Source organism: Aplysia californica, unplaced genomic scaffold, assembly GCF_000002075.1.
Source record: "Aplysia californica isolate F4 #8 unplaced genomic scaffold, AplCal3.0 scaffold00407, whole genome shotgun sequence".
In the NCBI taxonomy this organism is placed as follows: domain Eukaryota; kingdom Metazoa; phylum Mollusca; class Gastropoda; order Aplysiida; family Aplysiidae; genus Aplysia; species Aplysia californica.
Genome location: NW_004797677.1, coordinates 87,583 through 111,296, shown reverse-complemented (window position 1 = coordinate 111,296; position 23,714 = coordinate 87,583). Strand labels below are relative to the sequence as shown.

The window sequence follows — 23,714 nt, the reverse complement described above, 5'->3', positions numbered from 1 at the left end:
GTGAACGCGCACCGGGTGAGAATAGCCACAATACTCGCTTGCACTATTCTCACTCCGGGTGAGAATAGAGGTGGCCCTTCTAGGCTAGATCTAGATTCTAGGCCTAGGCCCTACCCCTCTATTTCAACAGGTAATTTTTGTTTGGGCTGAGTATGCGCATGCACAGAAATTCAAATTTTGCCATACGAACGCAATTTCATGCAAGGTTTCATAGTTTGCTATACTATACGCACGCAATCGTGTAGGCACGTTGAGTCTTTACTCTTTACGCCACGCACTACAATGTCTGGTTCGAACTGTCATACCAAACTGGAAGATGGGACTTTGAATCTCTACAAGAAAGGCTATTATTGAGTGATTTGAAGAAAAGCCACCCAGAGTTACATTAATCATGTTGCTATTCATCCTCATGTTTTCTATATTTTCTGAGGCTGAAAATGAGGAATCCAAAAAGTCTGATTTAATTAAAAGAACAGTTGTACTGGCTGCATGGAGGTTTCTGAACTTCTTGTCTCAAGAATAATGTACGCGTGAAGACTGGGGGGTGATTTATCAATTCTTATCCTCTGGCCCAGAAGCCCGTTTAGGCATGCGACAGAAAAGGGGAAACATAATTTTGAGGGAAATTAACTCGTAATTCGTATTAAGGTTCAAATCCATGATTGACTTTAAAAAGACCCCAATAGATAATTTGACTACATGATTAGAAGAGAACTGTCAACAATGTTAGTAAGATGAACAGCAATACAGGAACAAGTCCATAGCCTGTGGAAATAAATCCATCTATTGAGCAAACATTAAAAACAATGCAAGATTTATAATACACTGTACGACAAATGGTTGTTAACATGATAATGATTAGAATGAAATTTACATAGATAGGGCCTACTTTAACGAAACCCAAGACGAATATCGAAACAACATCCTCACATACGGCAAGGAATTGCATGCATAGCAAAGTTACCTTGCATGCAATTGTGTGTGCACGTAGCAAAAAAATGTGTTGATGGTGAAAGAAATTAATTGCGTGCATATAATAAATAGCAAGAAATGTGTTGATGAACGCAATTGCGTACGTAGACACTCCCAATCACATTCGTTGAGGTGTATGCCATTGTGACCGTCACTTTTGTCCAAATGTGAGTCTCAAGGTCTAGGTCAACCCCAGCTCAGCCTTTGAGTTCTTTGCTCCTGCCTTCACCTTCTATCCAAATTGTAGCTTTCCGTCTCTGGATGAGTTCCATGCTCACGTCATAGCATCATTGACTATTGTGTCGACATCAACCAATTAACTCTAGGCCTAGAGCCTAGTAATTAGAGAACATACTTCTTGAAGAATGAAAGGCAGGCTCACTGCCAACAAATGACCACAGGCCTGAATTAAGGCAAAAAGGTGATCAGACAGGCCCAATGACCAATGCGCCTACTCTGCTATTTTTAATTAATTACAATTCACACTAAACAGTAGGCACTGGACACTGAACAGCCCCCAAGTATAAATAAGTGCCATTATGATGTCTATAGCAAATTTGTGTGCAAAGCTGAAAGACAAGTTTGATGGTCAGGGAAAGAAAAGCACTGATGATGATGAGTCCTTGGAGGCCTTACCCATTCAGATTGTGGTGTCATTTCAGTTCAAGTGGAGGGCTTGAATATTTAAATGAAAAAGTGCAATGTTTGGAGAAAACAAATGAGTCAAAGATTTCACACCTCTGCATGCTCCTGCTGGGTGAAATCATTGAGATTTTCACAAAGGAGATGTGATTGCATAGAGTGGATGACCATTGACGTGTGCAACAGTTCAGGCAGTGACTTGTACAAAATTTAATTGTGAATTATTGGCTTGGTTGATCAGCCGTGGAAGCCCTGTTCTTTGGTAAATTATTATCTGAAAAGCAGGATTTGGAAGAAAACTCCTCCAGAGCAGGATTTTAGGAGAATGTGTTCTGAGTAATTTGATAAAAATTATGTTTTCAAAAACAGTGGTGTCTTAAACCGGGATCAGATGCGATGGGATCTTAGGCAGAGACTACTTTGCCGCTTTTGATGAAAGGGGAGAAAAAAAACACGCCAAAATCTCTGCTCAAGCTGGTGGGAAAAAAGGAGGGGGGGGAGAGAAAGGGGAATAAAATATAAGAATCCGTTTGCTTAATCTACTCCTTGTTTCAGCATCGCACGTCACACAATGTTTGGATGCAGCTGCAGCCCTGACCATAGTGTAAATCAGCAGTCTGTTTTTCTCGGCCTTGCTTGCATAACATAAAAATATAATCTATCAGTATTTATTTAAACCAGTTACAATCAGTTTGTGGGAACTTAGTGTTGGGGCTTCAGGAACACACCATTGAAATTTCATTCTACCAGACTAGGAGTAAATTGTGTTATAATATCCTGTCCACCTGGATTGCTATTCAAGTGATACCTAATTGTATTTAAGTCTTCATGGTATGATGCTTTTTTTCTCAATGTTTTGTTTCTTTTATCACGTTTGATGATTTGTTTTGTTTTGATTTTAGCTCTCAAGCAGTAGTGGGACTTCATAACTTTTTGTTGGTGTAAAATCCCAGCATTACATACAGTGATGTGCTGTGACCCTCGAATATGATGAGGTCGTCGGGGAAAGCCATGGTCCACATTGAATCCAAGATTTCATATGACATTTTTGTCCAGTACTTTAACAGAGGAAGGAGGGGACATAACCCAGATGGCTTATATGGGGGTTGTAATTGAGCAATTACCTCCCTTCACAATAACTGTACCAACAGTTCACATTCTCCTTGTCTGTTTGTGTTGTGGCCCTGTCTGGGTTTTTTCTGATTTCTTTTTTATTTGTTCCGTATTGTTTTGTTTTCAAATTCAAATGTTCATGGTGGTGTGCAGAGTTGGGTGGGAGAATTGGGGGAAGGGGTGGGGGAGGGGGTGGTTGGGGAGGAGAGGCGGCTTATGGTTGTGCAGTTGTTGTTTTTTAAATCTTTATAATAACCATTGAAAAAATACAGAAGCTCATTGTATCCAAAGTCCACAGTGACAATTTGCTAGAATTTTGGCAACATGATTTTAAAAACATTTTTTTTTTTGCTTTCAGCCGGGTCAGTTGTATTTAATTTTCTCACACTTCTTTGACAGAGTATTTGCTGTTCACTTTTCTGGTAGTCTTTTTTTTTTAATTTTCTATTTGCAGACTGCCTTTGCTGAAAGAAGGGATGAGAAATCCGCGCATCTTGTCGTCATCAGTGAGAGACTCCTCTACTGTTGAGGCTGTTGTTATGGCTGAAAGGGAGATTTGTTCCTATAGATTCTTTGTTTCTTTATCCACAAATAAGCCCGACCTTTTGTGAGATGTGTCTCGTGATGACAAGCATAATGAGGGACAGAGAGCTCGTTGGGAAGAAAGTGAAACAGAAGTCATCGGCTCGTCCACATGTGTGTACCACGTGTGAGGCATCTTTCTCCAAAGCGTCTGATCTGAAGCGACATGAGCGCTCTCACACTGGAGAGAGGCCGTACAAATGCTCCACATGCGGGCAGGCGTTTCGACAGTCTGCAACTTTGAAAGTTCATGAACGGAAGCATACAGGAGAGTGTCCTTACAAGTGCACAACGTGTGGAGAAAGCTTTAAGTATGCGAACATCCTGAAGACTCATTTGAAAACTCATTCTGAGGAGAAGCCATTTGTTTGCCAGGTTTGTGACTCTCGTTTTGCCAAAATATCAGATTTGAAAAGACATGAGCGTGTACACTATATAGAAGAAGTTGCCTTACAATGTAATCCGGACAAAAGACCATCTGCGAAATTTCCTAATGCAGCTCAGGAATGTATTGTGAACAGATCTGAATCGACTGACACTGCTGACAAATTGAAGGATAAAGTAGCAGTGATTTCACTCTCTGGAACTGAGAACAGAAAGGAGGTCCAATGCTCATGCGGAAGTGTTTTTAAAACTTCAAGACAGCTGAAGGCTCATAAGAAAGAGAAGTTTTGTTCTGCGACCCTCCTGTGCGACATGTGCGGAGCTGTTTTCTTGTGTGTGTCGTCTCTGAGAGTTCATCTAAAACGTCACCTCGGTGACACCCCGTTTAGCTGTTCCCTCTGCTCTCGTGCCTTCCCGCTGAAATCGCTCCTAAAGAAACATGAAGAGAGTCACACAAAGACCAAGCAGTATTCTTGTAAAATTTGTTCCAGTTCATTTTCTCTTTTTGGAAATCTGAAAATTCATATGAGGATTCATACTGGGGATCGTCCTTATTCTTGTGACATCTGCGGAAGGAAATTTGCCCATTCTCAGGCTCTGACAAAGCATGGTCGTGTTCACTCTAAAGCACGTCCTTTCTCGTGTTCATCGTGTGGTGCATCCTTTGCCTGGCCAGGACCGTTCCAGAAGCATCTCAAGTCTTGTCAGGGTGGAGAGGGGAACGTCGGTAGGTTAAGTAAGGAAGATGTCGGTGCAGGAGAGACGCGGAGTTCTGTCTCGTGTGAAAGGATAGAAACAGAAGAAGTGAGTGAAGCTGAAAAAAGTGGTCAGATTCTGAACCTACCTGCTCCGACATTCCTTTCCTTGCAAGGGAAAAGTGACCGTGATGCTGCTGTCGCGTTGGTTCCAAACTCCTCATCACACCCAGGGAACAGTCATGGGATATCGACAGCAGAGGGTGTCGGGACTGCAGTTGTTTCAGCTGCCGTTCTGTTGGTACCAGTATGTTCACAAGACGGGAATCTCAACAAACAGCTTTCTCTTCCGCCAGTAAACGTTGTCAGTGCTAGTGTTGCGTCATGTTATGTTTCAAGTGCTCTGGAAGTCAACCCTTGCACTGCAAAGCAAACACCCTCAACAGAATGTGTGGAGTCTGGAATAACCTCTACAAATGTACAAGGGGGGTTGGCAGATCCTGGAGAAGAAAGTATAAGAATGGCATCGTGTCAGGCTCGTGCACACCACAACGCACGTTCTGATGTACCAGGTAGCTGTAAAGAGGCAGACTTGCGTGTATCATCACAGATGCTGACTGGCACAGACTCACAGATCAATCAGCGGCCTGCTCCGTACTGTCAGCCAGCCTCATTTCACGAAACTGTTGGAGCGCAAATGAACAGACAGGTTCATCTTGACAGGTACGCTCCACCCAACAATGAACTTTTTTGTGGACAAGGTGCTGGAAATGTTTCTAATTCACCGGATTCTGGGAACAGGCCTTCTTGCTCTTTGCTGGAACTTCTTGGCCATGATCATTGGCCAGTAGGCCAGGTACAGCAAGGGAATGTGTCGTACGGTGCTGTTAGCTCCTCTCACTGCACGGACGTTTCTGCATTGTCACACACGTCAGACACGAAATGTGAGATCTATTCTGTCTCGAGAGGTTCCCGCTGGCAGAGAGTGGACCCCCAGAGTAAGGGAAAGAGTATCAAAAACACAGGTGGGAATCAGTGGGATGATGCTAGTTTTTATAAATATGATACTTTGCATGTTTCTAAGGACCCCAGCTGGAATAGACCAGTTGTGACAAAGTCACAAGATACAGCGAATAGTGCAAAGTCCATTTCCTGTTGGCAAAGTGCCCGGGAGAGTAAGGCAGACACCACCAGTGCTTGGAATGCAGAACACTTCCCTCAAGTTGGGCCCCTCAGCACAGACGCATTTTCAGTCTCATCAAATATCACGTGCAGTTCTCAGACGAATACACCTAATCGAGACCAGCTAAGCTACGCCTTTGTCAATGAAAACTTCTCCAAGTCTGCAATTGAACTTTTGATGCCCTCTGTGCCTTCTTCAAGTGCTTCTACCTCGCAGCAGCAGATGTGTAGTGGAGGAAGTGATCAAGCTGGGCAAGTGTTAGACTTCAACAACTTTGGTATGAGTATGGCTGTAGAATCCCAGCCTCACTTTGGCATGGCTTACGACCAGAACAGCTCCGGTGTGTCCTTGAATGATGGGGAGAAAAATTTTATGCAGATGATGGAAACCTCAAATTTGTCAACTAAGGCAGAAAAATTGCCTCATAACCCACCTCCAGTCATGTCTGACAACCTCCAGTGTTTTCCCACCCTGGATGAAATCCTCTGTGAAAGCGAACAACTAATGGCCGAGTATCAAAAAAGAGGAGGAAACGAATTACAGCAGTTTCCACAAAAGAAATCTACAGTTACTGAAAGCGGAGACCCAAAGCCAGCAGTCAGTGAGTGTCCAGTATCTTCTGTCAGTGGCATGGGGGTCAGTGGCTTCTCCACCTTCCTGTGCCACGGTCTGGACAGGCTGAAGGTCTCCGGTCACGTTTACGAGGGCAGTCGTTGTGAGCAAGAACCAGCTTTAGCCGGCTGTGCTGGTGGCAACAGTCATGAACAAGGGTTAGAGCTGACGTCGGTGCCACGAGACAGAAGTGTTGATTGCCTTAGTGGGATGGAGGCACGGTCATTGACTCACGGTACTCAGACTGATGGCCTTCCCGGGATACGTCAACTTGATAATTTGCCTGGTCAGTCCGCCCTTCCTGGTGCTGTTTATAACACTCCGGGGTTCCTGGACAAAGATCTGGCATGGTCACTTTCTGCTGCTGCTGATGAAATGAAAGAAGGGAGAGAACTCCTTCAGCTTGCCCCTGCCCAACGAGAAAACCGTTCTCAGAAGTTTTCTGTTATTCAGACAAACCCTAAACAGTTTGTAAGTCTGTCTGCGGCCAACGACAGACTCAGAAATGAGAGGAAAGATTATAATGTAAAAAGATCACTTGATGAGTTTATGCCAGAAAGTGAAAATATCAGAGGAAGTGACTACACATCTATTACACAACAGGTCCCTGACTGCATTATCCCAATGGCGAATCTTGTTGATGATGAAACCGTTGAAAATAGAGCATCAGATGCTAACTTTGTTCATACTTCTGATCAAATTGTGAACAGAACTCCTTGTGCAGCTGTAGAAAATAAAGCATCTGGGAATGCTGTGAGAAGTAGAGTATCTAGTAGTAATGTGAAAAATACTAGTTTTGGTAAAGGTGAGGAAGACAGAATATCTGATATTGTCTTAGAAAATAGAACACCTGGCCGGGAAAACAGGATATTTGATAATTTGTCAGAGAACAGAACGGCGTGTAATCCTGCCTCGGAGACTAGACCATATGAGTTGCATACTGTTCAAATAGTTGAAAGAGGTACGGAAAATTCTTCATCAGACAATCATTATATGGTCCAAAGTGACGAAGCCAAAGACAAAAAGGCTCCAGACAGTTGTGAGGTGAGTGAATACGCTTGTGCTCACGTTAAAGGCAGTGTTGTAGAGAAGGAGGTTTTTGTCTGCGGCAGTTGTGGGCAAACATTTGGAGACAAGGACAGCCTGCGGCAGCATGTGACAGAACGACATACTGAAGGGGAGACAAACGCGGCGTTCATCTGCTCCGAGTGCGGCTCCTGCTTCAGCCAGAGGAACCAGCTGACTAGACATGAGTTGACTCACTCGGACCGTCACCGGCCTCATCAGTGCTCGCAGTGCCAAGCTACTTTCACACAGTTGTCCTCTTTGAAGGCACATCTCAGCTCTCACTCTGGTGAACGTCTGCACAAATGTACAGAATGTGATGCCTCGTACATGCGCAAAGAGAATTTAAAACTTCACATGAAGCAAAGCCATAAGTCACATCCCGATGGCAGTCCCACGTTGGATCCAACATCTCAAGGACAAGAAAAAGGTGACGGCAGTAACCAGTTTAGTTGTTCGTCTTGTGAGAAGAAATTCTCCAGCATAGCTAGTCTCAAAAGCCACGTGAAGGTGCACAATAAAAGAGAGTCTTTCCAGTGTGATAAATGTGAGGCGTCCTTCACCTTCGCTTTGGCCTTCGAACGTCATAAGTTGACCCATAAGAAAGGGAAACAGATGGCTAAATGCGAGGTCTGTGGCTCTGAGTTTACCAGGCAGTCCAACTTAAAGAAGCACATGATGATCCACACTGGTCAGAAACCATTCACCTGCGAGGTGTGCGGTTCTTCCTTCACTCAAAAAGCCAACTTGCAGGTTCACATGAGGACACACACGGGAGAAAAACCCTACACCTGCAACACCTGCGGTGCAAAGTTTGCCCACTCTCAAGCTCTCAAAACGCATACTCTGTTTCACGGGACGCAGAAAGACTTTGTTTGCCATTCTTGCGGGAAAGCCTTTCTGGCTTCGGCTACTCTGGAGAAGCACATCCGAACGGTGCACTCGGGGGACAAGCAGCAGTGGCCTTGTCGTGTGTGCAAAGCCGTACTGTCGAGCTCTTCCTCTCTGCGTCGACACATGCGGACGCACGGTGAGGACTTGCCGCACCAGTGCTCCGTCTGCTCACAGAGGTTTGCGAAACCGGCACACCTCAAAATACACATGGGCACTCACAACAAAACTCACATGCGTAGCAAAAAGTGTCAACAAGAGGTCAGGGATTGAGTGTCACTTCATTGATTCCAGATATAAATGTCAGAGTTTGAGATAGAATGCACTGAATGAAAGGGAAAGAAACAGAGGGGCAAGAGAGAGAATCAGAGAGGGGCAAGAGAGAGAGAGAGAGAGAGAGAGAAAAAGAGGGAGAGAGAGAAAGAGAGAGAGAGAGTGAGTGAGTGAAAAGAGGGAGAAAAGAAGAAGAAAGTTTTTTGTGGTCTCCGTGTTTGGTAGATGAAAAATATCATAATAGTACCATTACTGCCTAAGATACTGAAAATGAATATGTGCAGTTGTTTATCATATGGAACACTTTTAATGATTGTTCTACAAGCTCTTCTCATGACATGAGAAGAGCTTGTAGAACAATCATGAAAAGTGGTCATGAGCTGCTGTCAGGTTCCGACCTCAGTTCTAGTTCCCCTAGTTCTCCATGTTCTACGCCAGCAGCAGTTTTCAGGTTCATAGATTTGAAATGTCGAGGGCCCCTGTTCTTCCTCAATAGACCCAGCACTGTTTGGAGGACATCCACCTACTTACGCTGGACTCTCTTATCAGGTGCTGCATTCTCATCACCATTGTAGCACAGGTGCTTCACATGGTCAACAACAAAATTCCCCGAAACATGTACAGTGGAACCTGCTGTAATGGCCACCTGTCCAAGACAACCACATCTACTAATGACGACTTCCCACAAACCCCACGTTGCGGGGGGGGGGGGGGGGGGGTTGTATTATAATGACACTGTCCAAGCAGTCTAGCTATCCAATACATCGACTTTTCTCATTGGCAATGGGTGCATATCTTGGATTTCAAGACGTCATGGGTTACTTCCACCGTTTAAAAGAGAGGCATGGGGGCTAATTTTGTTACTTACCTTGAAGATGATAAAGCATTAGTGAGGAACAAACAATGGGAGCCCATCGTCACGGGACTATTGTTATTTACTCAACAATATGAGATCTTGGACAATTTGGACAGTATTGATTTCTGCTGCTGCATTCACTCTTACTGTTGGAGTTTTGTGTTAACATACTTCACTGTAGGTGGTTCAAAACAGGTTACGAATCCAAAATATGGATATATCGTACTGAACTCCGCCATAAGATTTTTGCTTTTGATCAAGCAGCTTTTTAAAGAGATTCTTTATAATTACGTGATAGAAACAAGTCTTTAGGGTGGCGCCCCTTTGTTGCTGCTGATTTTTTTTCCCCTGAAATGGTTCAACAAACAGTGGTACATTATCAGATGGCAAGTTGTCACCAATTGACAACTTTTTTTTCTTAAGAGTGCTCTACAGCTGTAAGGCTATAGAACAAAACAGGTCCAGAGTGTATGAAATGAGTGTGTACTGGTACAATAATTTTTCATCACCATTGAATCTTTTGAAATGGATTTTTGGTGGGCACTACTGATATGTTGAAGTCTTTTCTTTCCCTCTGTTGTTTCTGCCTATGTACCCCCCCCCCCCCCTGTACATAATGACTTGATATTTATCATGTTTAATGTGCTTCGCTTTACTCAAAAACTCAGAATCTGCTAATCAGTACTCAAAGGTTTAGGTCAGTGCTTGGGAACCTTTTTATAGTCAGCACCACTTTTGCCACCTTTAAAAAACACAAACATTTTCATACCGCCCTTCTAGACCTATATGTATTTCTAAGCAGGATATTAACCCTATGCGTATGCCCTGCCTGGGGTCATTTTGTACCCCCGGGGTTGTATTTTTCACATTTTAGAATACTTCTAGTACGAAGATCTCTTTGAAACTTTCTGTATTTCTCAAAAAGCAATTTTGACAGACTGCTATGCAAAGCGTACGGATCGGATTAACGAGTAAATTTCCTCTTTGGAAAATGGGGGCATAGAGTTCGCCACGTCGTATGGATACGATAGTAAAACATGGCGTACGGATAGCGTTAAATAGCCCCAGTCACTACCCGGGGGATCCCTACTGCCCACCAAATCGTCCAGATCTTCCTCCAGTAGGCGATGTCGCCCAGGTTGGAAAGTGCTGGCCTGGGTTTTCGTGTGTAAGTGTACCTTCTTGTTTACATGCCTTTGCACTTTGTTCTTTGTACTATTGTACATGAATATATAATATTTATATATATACACATGTCAAATTTGAAGTACATACGACCTGCCAGCCATTGTGCCTTTTCAGATTTTAGTCCTTTGTATACATGAGAACCGTGTTTTAGAAAAAATATTTTCCTGGCAAGGAAATGCTCAAGGTTCTCGGTACTTATTATATTGTACTGTAAAAACAACATTCCATTTTGGGGCAAAAAGTATGCCTTAATATCATATTGTATAAAACTGTTATTATGTTTTCTATTGAGCCAGTATTATTTGTGACCTTATTAATGTAAAGCAGTTCAAACTTTGAATGTGTTTTATCCCTTGCTTGCACTGAACAGTACTTAACAAACTTAACAAGTTTGAATTTTGAACTCTTACGGGTTGATTGATTGGCTAAGAAGTGGAAATATTTCTTTGAAGAAGAGATAAAATTAGAGCTCCACCCAGTTTCTATAATCTTTGAACTAGTCTATTTTGTAATCCATTTACTTCCCCTCTGTTGTGTGAGGTTTTTCTGTTGTGATTTTTTGCTGACACGAAATGACTAGTTTTGTGTCGATTTGTTTTTTTCAAACTCAGAACTCTAGAGTGGGCTGTACTTTTGCCACAGTGGAGTTATTTTGTAAATCTTGTGATGAATGGAGAGGCATTGAAGTATTGTTATAACTATAATGTACAGGGTGTCTTAAAGTCGGTGATCGCCAAGGAATTTTTAAAAAAATGTAGATACCAGTACACCCTAAAGTAATCACGCTTTTGGATTTGAATTTCAAATCTTCTAAATTACTTAAATTCACCTATAATATCCACACACAAAAATTAATTAGATTATAATCAGAACATTACTTTCCCCCTTTGAAATGCCCTAGTCACACCGGGGTGAATGAGTCAGCCCAGTTTACTGGGCAATTGTTTTCCCTATGATCATCGAGTTTGGGAGAGCATGTAGGTCTGTTATAATGTGTGTGTGCACCTAGAGAAAGGTACCAAAAGTCGCCAGACCGTTTTGAGCTACAGGTTGATAATGACAAAAATCACGTTTTTGACCAAAATGGGTTTCCATTTAAAAAATGGTAGATCCACCATTTTCCTACTATGTGCTGAAAGGGTTTTCATTGATTTGAGTTCTATATGTTTTATTTTGAATTATTTTGAGGGTAGGGTATAATTAATAGGCCTACCAATAATGGAAACTGCCTTTAAAAGGTGTTGAAATCTATTCTTGAAGCACGTTTTCTCTTCCCCGTTATGTTTTACCATTGGATTCCCTTCATGATATTGATGTCAACTGAATGCCAAATTGGACATGAATTTTCCATTAATAAATAATTTAAAAAATCGTTGTTTTTTTTAAAAGTTTGTACGTGTTCTCACATTTGTTAGACTTATAATCTCATTCATTTTCTCAAAATTCTATCTTTATACCCAACGTCGCAAAATGTGCAATATCTCAAAAAACTACTTGAGATCTAAAAAATTCTAAGATCCCTGTTTTCAGCATTGAATTTCCTATAAGGTGCAACCTGTAACTCGAAATGATCAAAATCCGACTTTTGGTACCTTTCACTAGGCCCACTCACATGTATCTGCCATCATTTGCTCACTTCAAAAAAAAAAAATCGTCATATCTGCATGTAGTATTACAATTTGTTACTATTATAATTATTATTACGAGGGTCGTTAAAAAAATTTTGCCTCCAAGTTCAAAATTTCTTTATTACTGATGCTACATACAAAAGTTATACACCAAATGAAAGCTTAGGATGTCTGTTACATGACAGCACCTTTACTTTTCAACATAGTCGCCTTCTTTGTCGAGGCAGATCCGCCAACGTCGAATAAGTTGTCGCTTGCCGTCGGCGAAAAATTAATGTGGTTTTCTTTTGAACCAACGACGCACATCTCCTTGGACTTCATCGTCATCTGCAAAACGTTTTCCTTTGAGGTACTCCTTCAACTTAGGAAAAAGATTTTTTAAAAGTCAGATGGAGCAAGGTCTGGACTGTATGATGGGTGAGGTAAGGTCTCTTGAAGTCTGAGACTTTTCATAGCATCTTGAGTTTGTCGACTCGTGTGTGGACGGGCGTTGTCTTGGTTAAAAATTGCATTTTTTTCCGGGCCGCACTCGTGACAGCCGTGCTCTAGATTTTCTCAGGGTCTCTATCTATCATTCAGAGTTGATAGTGGAACCCTGTAACCCTGCTCCAAAAATTCCATATATGAATCAGACCATCGCAGTCCCAAAACACTGTCATAAGCACTGTCTTTGCAGATGCAACAACTTTGAACTTCTTTGGGCTAGGTGAACCAGTGTGCCTGTATTCTTTCGATTGTCTTTTAAATTGTTCTCTGGGTCATAATGAATGGTGTACCCAAGTCTCGTCTCCTGTGATTATACAGCGTAAGAAAGCTTCGCCTTCATCAGTATAATGAGCCAGGAGTTCATCACTAACTTTCAATTTCTTTATTACTTGTTCAATTTCCGCTCGGGTGACAACATGTGGGGAACCCACCATGCACACACTTTCCTGTAACCCAACACATCATGGATGATATACTGTGCACTCCCTACAGAAATCTTTAGCATTTCACTGACATCTCTTACTTTGATCCGCCGGTTTGCTTGGATGATCTCATCCTCTCTCTCCTAGTGTTGAACATCACTGGCAGAGTTGGGACGACCACAATGAGCTTGGTCATGCAAAACTGTCTCTGGTGGACTGGTTTCAGCGAACTCCTTTGCCCATTTTCGAACAGTACTTACATCTACACATGCTTCACCATAGACAAGCTTCATTCGCTTGTGAATATCAATGGGTTCAGATCCCTCTGCAGTAAAGAACTCAATAACAGCTCTTTGCTTTAAGCGCACATTCATAGGTCTGATGGATGCCATTTTCTCGGTGACTATGTATCCTAGCATCCTTGATATAAACAGCAATAGCATAAAGGTGTGACATCGTAGCATAATTCTGTTTTATGAGTTTGAGAATATACATATTGAAAGTCAATTGTGTACAAATTTCATGAAGATATCTTGAATAGTTTAGAAGTTATTGATGAGAAGGCAAAACTTTTTGAACAGCCTTATTATTATTTATAAATATTATTATTATTATTATTATCATTATAAATTATTATTATTATTATTATTATCATTATCATTATAATATCATTATTATTATTACTTTTATTTATTTTTTAAATTGAATTGACATTTTTCTTTGTTCCCTTTGTGCATGTGCATTGGTTGTGCTCATGATGTGTTGACAGGCAGTGGCCAATACTTTTAGTTGAAACATACAGTGGAGTCTGCTGTACTATAACTGAGCAGGGTCAATCTGAAAACAGCTTTACACCAAAAGAAAATATAAAGCCCCCCCCCCCCCCTTTCTTTAAAAAAAATGTTTCTATTTGAGCAATCTCTCTTAACAGAAAACACGGCTAATCCAAATAAATTCCTGCCTTCCCAAGGTTTTCTATTCAAGTGGAATCCGCTGTATTTTATTTTAAGAGCCCCATTAGATATTTCATCATCTCCACATATTGTGCATCTTTTGTTCAGAAACTGGTACTGTTTTAATTGTCTACGTGACTGTTAGTTGCTGGCCTCTGAGTAAGAAGGCAGAAATAACTGCACTCCTAAAACTGTCCCCGTCGTTTTATGCAAGAAAAATTATGAAATTATGCGAACTGAGCCCAAAAATGTGAAATTAAGCGATTCTATTTTTTAAACAAAGAATGATAAAGGAAAACAATCAGAAATTATGCAAAAAATGATCAAATTTTGCTAAATTTTATGCGGGGTGCATAAAACCACGGGGACAGCTAAAAGACGCGATTTTAAAGATGCGCTTTGCATTGTTGTTTTTTTTTCTCTCCCGGTGTGCATTTTATTCCAGTATGATGTATAGTGTTCTCTGTAAATGTTGACCAACATAATATATATCTATATATTTTTTTTTTTTTAATTACTTTTGCATCAAAGTATATATTATGTGTATACGTTTAAATATTTTAAAGAGTTGAATACTGCTGCGTTTTTGATATTGTTCTTTTTGTAGAAAACCAAAATATTTACAAGTTTTTACCTCAGTCACTTTCCAGTTTTCATCTGTAGTTTGGGACATCTTTTTTGTGACCCATTTAATGATATTCTATGTCAGTTTGACAATACAGTTGAAGTCAAGTCCGTTTCTTTTTTTGGTCTTGTTTCTTTCTGTGTTATTGTGCTTAGTACTCGTATAATACTATAATGTTCATGTGTGTGTGGTATCATGGTGTTCATGGTAAAGAAGAAGAAGAAGAAGAAGAAGAAGAAGAAGAAGAAGAAGAAGAAGAAGAAGAGAAAGAAGGAGAAGGAGAAGAAGAAAGAAAAGAAGAACAACAACAACACATCCAGAAAGAAAATATTTCTATGCCGCCTACTTCTGTAGGCCTACAGTGTACAATATATAATATATAGCTCTAGGCACTTTACAAAACGCCTTAAATAAATGTTCATGAACGTGCATACAAAGCTATTTAAATTGGTTTTGCGCCAGTTGTTATTTCGGTGAAAACGTAACTAACAATGATTCAGGAAACTAAATATTATATATTATATTTTTATCCTTGAATGGAATGACTTAAGAATACGAGAAAAAAGAAGTGAAAAATCAGTCTAAACTCGTAGCTAGAGACTTTATAAGTTTGCTGTTTTTTGGGGGTTTTTTTTCCTTTTAGAGCATTTGCATTATTTTTTATCCTTGAATGGAATGATTCAAGAATACGAGAGAAAAGTGAAAAATCTGTCATAAACTCGTAGATTACGGTGCCAAGAAGTATATATAGTGTGTGGCCTTGGCCTTGACGCCAACACATAAGCAGACATTCATACCGCTCTCAGTTTTTGTATTTCCTTTTTTTTTCCTTTTAATAATATTCAGGTATTTTTACCCCCCCCCCCCCCCCCCCAAATTGACACAATTTAGATCAATTTTTAAAAAAGGCTAACTTCGACCCTGCCTGTCAGAGTCAACCAGCGCTGAGCGAGATGCATGTAGGGACTTACAACATCCCCAAAACTCGATAAAAATTTTCTTCCCGCTCGGGAATCGAACTCGGTCTTTTGCTTGCGACAGCGAAGCGCCTAGCTGCTATACAATAGATGCTAGTGATGATGATGTACCCTTCGCATTAAAAACATATTAAGAGGACAGTCAGTAAGAAAGACAGACCAGTTACACCTTTTGTGAGATGGCATTTTACGTAGTATTTATTTTAAAAGGGAATTTAAAGTTTTGCCCAGACTTTGTATACTCCAAATGCTGTTGGATGCAATTGCGAGCGCCGTAAAACACTTACACGCACAAAATTTAGTGTTGTGCGAGTGGAGAGAGTCCCAGATAGATGGAGCTAGATGAGATTACTACTTCCCATCAAGTTTATTATTTTAACCTCCCTTCCCAGGTGATCTGATAAGAGAATGACCTTCTGATCCTAGAGAGCGCGCTCCAGGCTAGCTCAGTTGGTATCATGCTGGACTACTGTCACTACGGAGCTGTGGCATTGGTTCGAATTCCCGACCAGGCTTTCTTGGACTCCAGACGTTTAGTTGGGGTTTTAAGGCTCTGTACTTACGGAGACAGCCGTTAAATTCGAAGGTCCTGCCTCTTAGATAACAGCTAGTAGTGTTGATAGGGGCGTTAAACCTACACACTTTACTTACTGATCTTAGAGATCTCTGTGGAACATGCAAGAGGTAGCTTAAGTCCTATAGGGCTTTATTGTTAATAAATCTATTATTTAGGCTATAGGGAAGGACAGTATCAGTGAAAGTAATTTTCTAGCTGTTGTTGGTATCCAATGGAGGTTTTTATTTTCTTTCGGTCTTTTTAAAAAATTTAAATAAGAAAAAAAATAGAATAGGCGGTCCCCGTGGTTTTATGCACCCCGCATAATTTAGCAAAATTTGATCATTTTGTTGCTTAATTTCTGATTATTTTTCTTTATCATTCTTTGTTAAAATTAACAGAATCGTAAAATTTCACATTTTTGGACTCAGCTTGCATAATTTCAGAATTTTTCTTGCGTAAAACGACGGGACAGAATAGGGATGGTATTATTATGCTCATTTATCAGTCACTCTCAATAGACACGGTTCTTGCGGCTTGGTTTTGAAAGCAAAGCCTTAGACTTAGTGGTAAGGCTACCGGACTCGCAATTGTGAGATTGCGGATCCGGGGATTCGAAACTCATGTCGGCCCGACATTGTGTCTTTGAAAGACACTTTACCTACATTTCACTCTTGGCTCGGTCTTTTCTGAGATGGACGTTAAACTCGGTGGTCCTGCCTCTTAAAAAATCTAACAGTGTTGATAGGGGCATTAAAGCCATACCTTTTCACCATTAAAAAAAATTATTTTGAAAGCAAAACACTGTAGCTGTTGTAGTTTCAAGTTGGCGGTGTTCGGAAGGGTTGCAAAGAGAGGGTAAGGGTAACAGTAGTCCATATTATATGAGAACACGAAAGATGGAATGAGATTTTTAAAAGAGCATCCGTTCAAGAATACAGACAATTGCCCGTCTACGAAGCTTACAGAAGAGCACTTTATATATTTATAAATAAGACATGTCATGGTTACGTACATAGTCTTGAGTCACCCCACCCCAACCTCTACCCCTGTCCCAACCCCCAAACCAGCCTTTTTCGGTGGGGGGGGGGGAGGGGTTGAGTAAAATATCATTAATAATTCATCCCTTTTTTCCTTGCTAGTACCGCTAAAAAAGCACTCTACGTCAACAGATAAGATGGTGGACCCTATAGATAAGCAACAGGTCTAGCTCTAGGTCTATGTCTCTAATTCCCAGAGTACAATGTAACAGACGCATCCGGTCCCACGACGTCTGCTGATAAGCCATTCGCCGTTTGGATATTTTTTTGTCCCCGCCCTTCTACTCTTACTGACAGAATATTTCTTTTTAACGGCAATTAACGGAAGACCATAATATTTCTGAATTCCTTTACGGAAACAGGACAAACAGCACTGGAGAAGAAAGGACAACCGAGCCACATCAGATGGATGGGCCCCATGTGGGCCTGGAGTAGGCTACCACATGGGCCCTGTAATTTGATATTGTCACTCCGTGCAAGTCCTTTATTTTATTTTTTTTATTTTTGTTATACATATGTGGAAAAATAGGGCCTTTTGGTATCACCCCATGTCAAACCAAAGCCGAGTCCACGTTATTCCCAGATGCAAATACCTTGTTCCTGACAAGCTCAAATATATATGACACCTCCACTTGAGAAGACTCACATAACATGAACTGTTTGCTCGGTACGTAAAAACCTGGGTTATTTATAGCGGAGTTTGATTTGGATGGAACCGAAGCATCTGATATGACTACTTCTGACATCTGCCCTAGATCTACCCAAACCTGAAAAAACGATGAGTCTCTGACAACCAAGTGCGTACATATGGCATTTGTGGACAAATAAGTACACAACACACACACAATAAAATCACATACATAGGCACAGGCGCGCACGCACGCACGCACGCACACACACACACACACACACACACACACACACACACACACACACACACACACACACACACACACACGTACACTTACACACTTTCTCTCACACACACACACACACACACACACACACACACACACGTACACACTCACACATCTGAGTACGCTCACATACACACTAGTGCATGAGCATGTTACAAAAATCCATAGATGCGCAATTTTCACAAAATTATAATAGAATTTAGGAAGGAAGAGGGTGTCGGCCGTAGTTTAGAAGTGTAAAGAGATTTGTTTGCTCGTTTGATTTGTTTTTTTGTTTGTTGGTTGGTTTCTGTAAAGAGAAGTACATCGACACAACAATGGTCATTTAGTGCTGGGGAAAAGTAAGACAGACAGACAGACAGACAGACAGACAGACAGACAAACAGACGGACAGACAAACAGACGGACAGACCGACAGGAAAAGTTAAGAAGTAGGACCTGCCAGCGGCCTCTTTCACTTTCAAGCACCCATGCCGGAAAGGAGGCAAGCATTTATATAACCTTTTGCTTTCAAGACAGTGTACCATATGGTATCGTATTTTCTCTCCTCTTTCTTTTCTTTTTTATGCTATTCTCTAGTAACACTGCTTACAATCTTCGGCAATACATTGCAATAAAACGCTTACTAGATCTAAACTAAGTTGATAAGTACGTAAAAAAAAAAAACTTTCTAAAAATATACCAATGAGATTACAACACTTTTAGAAATCTTTGTTAAGCTTAATTGCGCCGTATGCTCCGTCTGTCACTGTGGAATTTTTGTTTCTTTTCCCCCGTTGTCTTTATCTTCAACACCGTTGGTCTTCTTATCTAAGTTGTTCTATGCGCTGCCACGTCCCCACATCCCTTGCTGATTTTCTTTTTCGTCATTATTATTTGTTTTGTATTTAATCATATGTTTGCTTGAGGTAGGATTTTTTTTCGTACCCTCGTGCACCTCCCCCCCCCCCCTCTCTCTCTCTCTCTCTCTCTCTCTCTCTCTCTCTCTCTCTCTCTCTCTCTCTCTCTCTCTCTCTCTCTCTCTCTCTCTCTCTGTGTGTGTGTGGCTCTCCCATGAACATTTCACGAAACTGGACATACTGTCTTTTAAAATAAACTCCAGAGTATGCCCCCATTGCCACAAGATCATTCTGGAGGCTGCACATATTTCAACTCTACCTTTTGAAATATTATAATATAATTTATCAATATTTTTTTGAAAAATAACTATCTCTTGCTGTTTTATCTCGTAGGGGACATAGAAGGGGGGAGTACTGGTCAGTTCATGGGGCTCACTTCACAACGTGAGCCGCTGCTGGACTATACTTTTTGAGATCATTTAAACCCTATTCGTACGTCGTGTTTTACTGTTGTATCCAACTTTGGAACCACCACACTGACAAAACTTCTTAACAGCATGTTTGACTCTCGATATATTCCATCAGACTTGTCGAAATCAATCTTCATAGCTCTATCAAAGAAACCTAATACAAACGAATGTGAAACGCATCGTACCATCAGCTTCATGAGCCACATAACAAAAATACTACTCAGAATAATTATAATGAGAATACGAAATAAAATTCTCCCAGAAATTACCCAAGAACAATGTGGGTTTTTTTAAGGCAAAGGCACTGTAAATGCCATATATGTCATCAGAACAACAATAGAACGTGCCCTAGAAATTCAGAAAGATCTTCATTTATGTTTTATAGACTACACCAAGGCATTCGGCAAAGTTAGGCACGACAAGATCATCGACATGCTGGAAGTCCTCAATATTAACGGGAGGGACTTAAAGATTATCAAGAACATGTACTGGAATCAAACTGCTGCATTGAGAATAGAAAACGACATCAGCGAATACATACAGATTAAAAGAGGAGTCAGATAGGGATATGTACTTTCTCCAGACATGTTCTCCCTGCATAGTGAAAATATCATGAAACACATAGAAGAAATGCCATATATCTCGAGAGGGGGGCATAATATTAACAATATGCAGACGACACAGTCCTAATAGCAGAAGATGAAGAACACCTACATAATCTATTAAATGTCATCGTACAAGAGAGTGACAGCAAGCCGAAACATCAAGAAAACCGAAACGATGGTGATAAGCAGAAAAACTCCAACCCCAACGTACAATATCAAAATCAATTATGCCACCTTCACAAGCAAGTGCAATATTTTAAATATTTGGGGACCATTATATCATGAGATAGGAGATTTCACACCGAAATTAAAAGCCGCATTTGCCAAGCAAAAGCAACCTTCCAAAAAATGAAACAGAGACTCACAAACATCAATATGTCACTGGAAACGAGAAAAAGAGTAGTGAAAAGTTACATCGAGCCAATCCTATCATATGGGTGCGAAGCATGGACAATCAATAAACAGCTGGAAAGAACAATTGTGGTGACAGAGTTGTGGTTCATAAGGAACAGGCTACGTATCCCATGGATAGCTAGAAAAACAAATAAAAAAAAGTCTTGGTTGAAGCAAATTGCAGAGGACAGCTTATGACGAATATAAGAAAGCGACAGGCAACTTTCTTCGGACACACAATACGGAAAGAAGCATTGGAGAATATTGTAACAACAGGCAAGTTTGATGGAAAGAGAGGCAGAGGCAGACAAAGGGAAAAGATACTGGACAAGTTGACAACATGGCAAAGAGCAGCAAGAACAACAGACGCCATTACTGCAACGCAAGACAGAGTGAACTGGAGGTCCATGATCGCCAACACCAGTCGGCAAGACACCGAATCATGATGATCCATACGAAGTGGGGAACTTTGTACCACCACTTTCCAAAGAGGAAATTTACTCGTTAATCCTATTCGTACGCTTTGCACAGCAGTCTGTCAAACATGATTTTTGAGAAATACTGAAAGTTTCAAAGAGATCTTCGTACTAGAAGTATTCTAACATGTGAAGAATACAACCCCAGGGGTACAAAATGACCCCCAGGGCGTACGGATAGGGTTAAACTACCTCCTACTTGCCTTATTCACGACAACCTTGAGCTGAAGGCTATAAAACACATAATATGATATATCATCGTGTATTGTATCTGACTAACACCACGTATACGTCGCAATTTTTAAATTAATTGATGACAGTCTTGCTTTAACTTCTTTTGAATATAATCCACTAAATAAAGATAATCCATTTTATCGAGAATTTCCACTTGGTTCCTTCAGGAAATTTATTTTACAATAACGTACATTAATTAAATTTTTTTTAAACGTTAACTCTTAAGATACGGAAACTATTAAAGTTTTTCTCTATTGTGTGCAACCTATTTTGTCACCCAAGGTTCTATTATCACAAACTTCTGTATTACTTCGCTTAAGTTTAATCTATTTACATAAAAGTAACACCAAACTGAGTGGGAGGGAATGATCCAAACTAGAAACATACAGTCTGCTGATAACAGATAAGATATATTTTCTGAGGTTTGGTAGTGGATGTTTGTTATAAATGAATGTAAACAACTGAAGGATGCCGAGATATTTTAGTATATATGAGTTCTACGGCTCTTACAAAACAATAAGGTCATATAAATGCCGAAGATTAGAGATGCTACAAGCGAGTCACAAACACAAAAAAGAGGAGAGATAAGGACGATAGATGTTTCATAGGAAAGAAGGAGCAAACCACACCAGAGCACCCTATAACCTCCCACATAATACTGTGAGCCAGCTGAGCAGGCACGCCGTTCACTGAGAGTTAAACTGTCCCCGTGGTTTTATGCAAAAAACAAATTCAGAAATTATGCAAACTTAGCCCAAACATGTGAAATTATGCGATTCTGTTAATTTTAACAAAAGATGATTAAGAAAAATGATCAAATTTTGCTAAATTATGCAGGGTGCATAAAACCCCGGGGACAGGTTAAAACATAAATGCATGAACAAAACACGATATTTCAAACAGACGAGACCATCCACACATCATTGTTGGTATCTACTTTGCAGCGTCCGCCCTGATTTTGAGCCAGGGTTATCGTAATATTGTGTTGCTCAAGGATACACCCCTGTGACCACCATTTCTCTTCAATGCTGCTGCTTTACTTACTTACTTACTTTACTTTATCCTTTTCTATAGTAGAGGGTTTTACGGCACTCGCAACTGCATAAGGTCATATGAGCGCCAAGAGGTGGATGTCAACAGAGAAGTCTTTACAGGGAATCAGGCTTAGATCTACTCTGCTCACCTCTCTAGCTTCAACAGCACAAGGTCTGTTTCGACATCCAAGGCACCCTGGAAATAGCGGGTTACAAGAGTATGACAAACATACAAAAGAAGTAGAGGGAAAGTGACTATAGTAAGGATTAGGAAAGAAAAAGCAGCAGTTCCCTGTTGTATATTAGGCACAGTTATGAGCGTGACAGGGATGAATCAGCCCATTTACAAGTCTACTGTGCATGAACTAGAAAAGCCCCCCCCCCCCTTTGGGAACGGCCTAAAGACACTTCAGTCAGTGGCGCTGCCCCGGGGGGGGGGGGGAGTTACTTTATCCGCCCTCTTGTACCTCTAGGGCGTCGAGGGGAGAAAGAGCTTCCTGTCTCTAGCAAGTTTGATGACCTGGTTGGGTGGGATATTTTAAATGTTCTCACGGTATCCTTCACACGCTGGATTCAGGTTTTTCTTGGTCTTCCCTTCGCTTTGTACCCCGATACTTCCCCGTAGTAGGTTTTATTGGCAAGCTGATTAGGTGCCATACGTGTGAGATGTCCAAACCACCTGATTGTTTCCCTTCGGATGTAGTGGTGGACAGGTGTTGTTCCCACCAGTTCTCTGATCTTGTTGTTTCTGCCCATGTCCCGTCTGCAATGCTGTTGCACCAACACAAAGTCTAATATAAAGTTTTGTGTGACATTTTTGGCTGTTTTTTAGTTACTTAGACCATGAGGCCAGAAACGTTTTATCTTCTGTATCAAAATCGTAGTGTTATTTGGAGTTGTTATCAAGATATTCAAAGAATTGCGTTCGAAAAAGATTGACATGATTTGAAACTCAAAATCTTTGACGTCAAATTTCTCAAAACTAGCTAGCCTACTGTGCAGATAGAACTTTGTTTCTGTGGTAGCGTTATGTTAATTCGTGCAGACTGGAACCAAAGCCGAAGAGCAGGTGCTCACATGAGTGGAATTGGAAAGTAACGACTCAATTCAATTCTGGAGCATGTTAAACAATACTAAGAAGACTTCGAAAACTATTACGTCATAAATTCTTAATTTAGCTAGTAAAGCACGAGGAGTCCGGCTCTTTTGCTATGCTCATAATTAAAGAACAGTGAGTGCTGCCTTCGTCTGATTATAGACTGGGAGGCCTGAAGAGAGTGTGATTTTTTCGAAAAAGCGACGCCAAGATTGGCGCCACCAGAATTATAATAATTGTAGATAAAAATGTACGTAGATCTGATATTTTTAGTAAGGTTAAGTTTTTACCTTTTCAGTGGCTATAACATGTTTGTTTCTGATATTTTGTTTTGTTTTTCTATTCTGTTTTGTGTGTTATCTAGATATAATTGTGCGTGCTCCGAGTTGCAGCAAATGTGTGACGTTTCGCATATTGGAGGACAATCTGTTTCTTTACAAAATCAAAAGTATGGAAGTTGTCTCTCGAAGAAAAAGAAAACAATAGGCCTACCCTATCCCCCCCCTA

At 40.7% G+C, this 23,714-nt stretch overlaps 1 protein-coding gene across 1 annotated transcript; it reads left to right on the top strand.

Annotated features, from left to right (window-relative positions):
• The first annotated feature begins 3,203 nt into the window (after positions 1-3,203).
• LOC101860911 lies at positions 3,204-8,525 on the top strand. Its single transcript, XM_005104168.3, has one exon. The coding sequence runs from the start codon at positions 3,340-3,342 to the stop codon at positions 8,410-8,412; it is 5,073 nt and encodes a 1,690-aa protein (XP_005104225.2). The 5' UTR covers positions 3,204-3,339; the 3' UTR covers positions 8,413-8,525.
• Positions 8,526-23,714: the final 15,189 nt, after the last annotated feature.

What these genes read in the sequence shown, in the direction of transcription:
- LOC101860911 (XM_005104168.3), top strand. Translation starts at nt 3,340, where the DNA reads ATGTGTCTCGTGATGACAAGCATAATGAGGGACAGAGAGCTCGTTGGG.